Here is a 4,454-nt window from a genome sequence, read left to right as displayed (position 1 = left end):
GTTTCTTGAGTCCTTCCCACTTCTCCACATCCAGTAGCGCACAGTAGCCATGCTGCTTATGACAGGTAGATGGGCTTCTGGGTCTCAGGAGTGTTGTTACAGGTGCTTCAGGGAGCCTGGGCAGAGAGGGAGGATGGGAAACACAGCTTGTGAGGTGGGAGAAATGGCCTGAATCAACTATTTCCTGTTCTTCTCTGCCTGCAGATGCAGAGCCTCAGGAATGTCCCCAGACCGGGTTAGGGGAATAAGTGGCTGAGTCCAGTCCCCTGCCCCCATCCCCAACAGTGCTGGAGGCAATTTGGGAGGGAAGGGCTGTGCACAGCTGCAGAGAGTATCCTTTGGCCTCCTGACAGGAAGGGACAGGCCTGCTGATTGGCTGAAAAAGAACTGTTCATTTTTTTTTCTGCTCACCTGACTTAGGTAGAGACTTACGTAGAGATGGATGGATAAGGTCTAGGGCCTTCCTGGGAGCTCACTGGCCCAACCCTCTCCCTTTCAGGGTTAAGGTGACATGTTATGAATCCTCTGCATAAAAAACGGATGGGATGCCTGGAAGGTGGGTGGGTGGGGCTCCCTGTCTGTGTGCCAGTGATGAGCTGACCCTCCAAGATACCATGCCCCCATCACCCTATCTAGGAATCACACTACCAGGGAACGTGGAAGAGCCTCGCCTACCTTTTTAGTTTCTCAGCTTGGCTAGGCAGCAGGTGTGCCCGGCTGTTTTCTCTATCCACAGTTGTCTGAATATTTAGGTGCCATGACCACATACCCATCTGCCCCCATTCCAACCTGTGGTCGCCTACCTTCAGGCACAGGTAAACCAAGTTCTGTGGCAGCATCCCTTCTTTTTGGCTCTCCCATTTTTGGCCAATGGGGGAGGCAACAGGTTCTCCAGACTCTGGTGATTCTCTGGATGCAGAGGGAAAGGGCTGGGCTGTGAAGGATTTTGCGGTGTGGGATGTGGTTCCTTAGGCCCTCCGGAGAGACCTAAAATGGAGGGGCCCGGGTCGGGCCGCCTGCGCCCCCCGCCGCAGTCTCGAGGCACCATGGGGCCTCGCCGTCCTTCCTGAGGCCGCCAGGATGGCGCGGAAGGCGCGGATGGCCCTCTCCGCCGCGGCGGCGGGCGTTTGCTCACTCGATCCGCACCTGCAGGCGGACGTTGAGCATCACGGAGGCCACCATGTAGAAGTAGGGGAAGTTCACGCGCAGGCGCCAGGCCAGGTCGAAGAAGGTGAGCAGAGTGCGCGTGAGCCCCTTGCAGAAGGCGCCGTAGGAGCTGCGCGTCGCCGCCCAACGCGACAGTCGCACCGCCAGGCCAGACAGGGCCGCCGCCGCAGCAGCAGCAGAGAGGGCCGCAGTGACCGCCATTGGCCTGGCTCACCGTCTCACCTGCTGCAGAGCCAGCTCAGTGCACCGCAAGGCGCTACGCTACCCAAGGCTGTCCGCAGCCCCGCCCTAGGGCTCCAGGGTCCTTGCAGCCTGCAGTGCTCCACCCCCAGCACCGCTGCCTTTGTAGCACTCCGCCCTCCCTCCAGACCTGCGGCTGCTCAGCTCCGCCCCCTCGCTGCAGGCTTGAGGCAGAAGCCCTTACCACTCAACTCTGCAGGTATCATTAACTCATCCTGGGTCCATCTGCTGCAGAATGGCTGTAGTGCTAGGGCCAGACTTGCTTCATCCCACTGAGACAGTCCAACGAATAAGAAAGAACCCTTTCTCCACGAAGTTCCGCACCTTCCAAGTGCTTGTCCCACCTGTTCACCTTGTTCTTTCTTCCTAGTGTGTACAAAGACACATTAGGCCTGGAAGGTGTGCTGCTAGTATTCGCTGGGGAAATCCACGGTATAGGGGAGTTAAGGGCTACTAGCTCTCGGGGACTATTGCTATTTTGATAGGAAACTATAGGAAATTCTCTCCTATGCACGCTAACACCCTTCTTCACAGTCTCCCCCAGGAAGCCAGGCCAAAGGACTCACTGCACTTTTCTTCATTCTCATAGTGTCCCATAACTGGCCCACACAGTGCCATCAAGTCAATGGTGTGTGCATTTTGTTCCTTTTCTGTTGGTCGCTCTTTCATGTTAACATCTAATCTTTATGTTAACAGGTTCAACCAAATACAGCCCAAAGTCAGATCGTCTCTGGAGATGCGGAGGCAGTGTCCAGTCACCTATGCAAAGGCGAGGGCAAATCATCCAAAATTCCACAGTACAGTGTGATGCTCAGCCACTGTGCTCAGTAGGTTAGGCATAGTAAGCACATTTTTGTCTTAGGATGTTTTCAACTTACAGTTGGTTTGTTTAGATGGAAGGAGTGTAATCAAAGATCATGCACATATGGGGCAGAGTGATCCCTCCATCCTCATTTCTACTGCACAGCACGTCTTTACTCTCGAGGCTCTGCGCATCCATATCATTTTAGAATCAACATGCCTTGTGAGTGCAAAAAGGCCTTGCTGGAGAGTGTGTCAAATAAACAGACCAGGTTCAGGGAGAAACTGACACCATTTCTATGCCGCTTGTACTAAGTCATGAACAGAATCTGTTCATCAAGATGTTTTTTGTTTCTTTTATTAGCATTGAGATCCCTTATACATTTGTAAAAGGTACCCTAAAATACTAATTTTCTTTGAAGGCATTATAAATGATTTTGGACTTTTGATCTCAATTTGCATGTTTGCTCATTACTAGTATATAGAAATATATTATGTGTGTTTATATGTAAATACATGTATATGTATTCCTATGTGGATACATAAACATGTGTAGGTGTTCACACATGCCTGTGTGTAGGCAAGAGTACAAACCAAGTAAGACTATCCACTTTGTTTTTTTGGAAAGTCTCTTAATGGCCAGGGGCCCTCCAAGTAGACCTGAAGGCCAGCAAGCCCCAGGGATATGCATGTCTTACACTTCCCAAGTCTGGAATTAAAAACATATGCCACTGCCCATTGTAATGGCACGTTCCTTTGATCTTAAGCACTCAAGAGGCAAGGGCAGCAGACCTCTGCAAGTTTCCAGCCAGCCTGGTCTACATAACAAGTCCCAGGCCAGTCATGCCTACCTGGTGAGGTTGTCTACAAAAAAAAAAAAAAAAAAAAAAAAAAAAAAAAAAAAAAAACCAAACAAAACATCCAACAAACCAAAAACAAATAAGCAAACAGAACCCTCTTTGTCCTTCCATGCCTGACTTTTTACACGTCTTCTGGGGGTGTGAATCAGGTCCTTTCTGCTTTACTCTCTGAGCCATCCTCCTACTCTTGAAATAGAAATTCCTCTGTGTTCATCTTGTGTCCAGTAAAGGAGTTAAACTCTTTCTCTGTTTCTTTGTTGTCAGCACAGGGAAACTTTGTAACTAGAATATCATACCGTGTACAAATTAGGGCAGTTCTTTTTGTCCTTCCTAATCTTTCTATCCCTTCCTTGTCTCATTGCAGTGGCTGGAATTCCCAGTGGTAGGCAGAATGATGAGAGGTAGCTGCCCTAACGGATGTGTAGCAGTAATGCATCTCCTAAATCACTGATGCTGAATAGCTTTAAAATTACTATTATTATAAACTTTCATATGTCTAACTTTTTGATTCAGAGTCTCAACCTGTAACCCATACTTGCCTGGAACTCATTGTATAGCCTATTCTTGCCTTACTTTTGTGTTACTATTTGAAATGAACAGTGTCTTATGTCAGACACACACAAAATAAATATTTGAGTGCACATACATGCATACATGCATCCTTGCAGGGGTACATATCTGCTCTCTCTCTCTCTCTCTCTCTCTCTCATGTGTGTGTGTGTGTGTGTGTTTGTGTGTGTGTGTATATGCATGTGCTTGTACTTGCAGAGGCTGGAAGAACTTGTCAAGATCTCAGCACTAAAACTACTTAAAAGTATTAGCTAGAAACCAGGATTGTTATGTGGTCTTGGGATCTGAACTCTGTTTTTCATTATTGACATGTTTGACATTATTGACATTTCATAATAGCACATCAAGTACTTTTAACTGCTAAGCCAGCTAGCTCTCCAGTCCCTAGTGAAAGAATTTGTTTTTTTTTTCAAGTAGTATTTACATGTGAACTACAACCTACTTAACCTCAACTGTTTCTATTCATTACAATTCCAGACTTTTCAATCTACAACACTAGATTGGAATATTATTACCTAGGCACAAAAAAATTAAAACACCCAAAGATACATTAATTGATGTCATGGTTGAAGTTAAAAAAAAAAAAACAAACAAACAAAAAACTTCAGCTGGGCATGGTGGTGCATGCCTTTAGTTCCAGCACTCAGGAGGCAGAGTCAGGCAGATCTACTTGAGTTGTGAGTTCAAGGACAGTCTGATCTACAAAGCAAGTTCCAGGTCAGCCAAGGCTACACTGAAAACTCTGTTTCAAACACCTCTCCCCAGAAAAATTCAAACAAGCCATATATGTAAAGGATGTAAGCAGAAAAAGTAGGC

The 4,454-nt window shown here is 47.4% G+C and overlaps 1 protein-coding gene across 1 annotated transcript; it reads right to left on the bottom strand.

Annotated features, from left to right (window-relative positions):
• Positions 1-1,131: 1,131 nt before the first annotated feature.
• On the bottom strand, positions 1,132-1,368 carry LOC308415379 (small integral membrane protein 10-like protein 2A; the record flags this gene model as incomplete). Its single annotated transcript, XM_080910403.1, has 1 exon — positions 1,132-1,368. The coding sequence occupies one exon, from the start codon at positions 1,366-1,368 to the stop codon at positions 1,132-1,134; it is 237 nt and encodes a 78-aa protein (XP_080766529.1).
• Positions 1,369-4,454: the final 3,086 nt, after the last annotated feature.

The sequence above is a fragment of the Micromys minutus genome (assembly GCF_963924665.1).
Source record: "Micromys minutus genome assembly, chromosome: X".
NCBI classification, from domain to species: Eukaryota; Metazoa; Chordata; class Mammalia; order Rodentia; family Muridae; genus Micromys; species Micromys minutus.
This window is presented reverse-complemented; position numbering and strand designations above follow the sequence as displayed.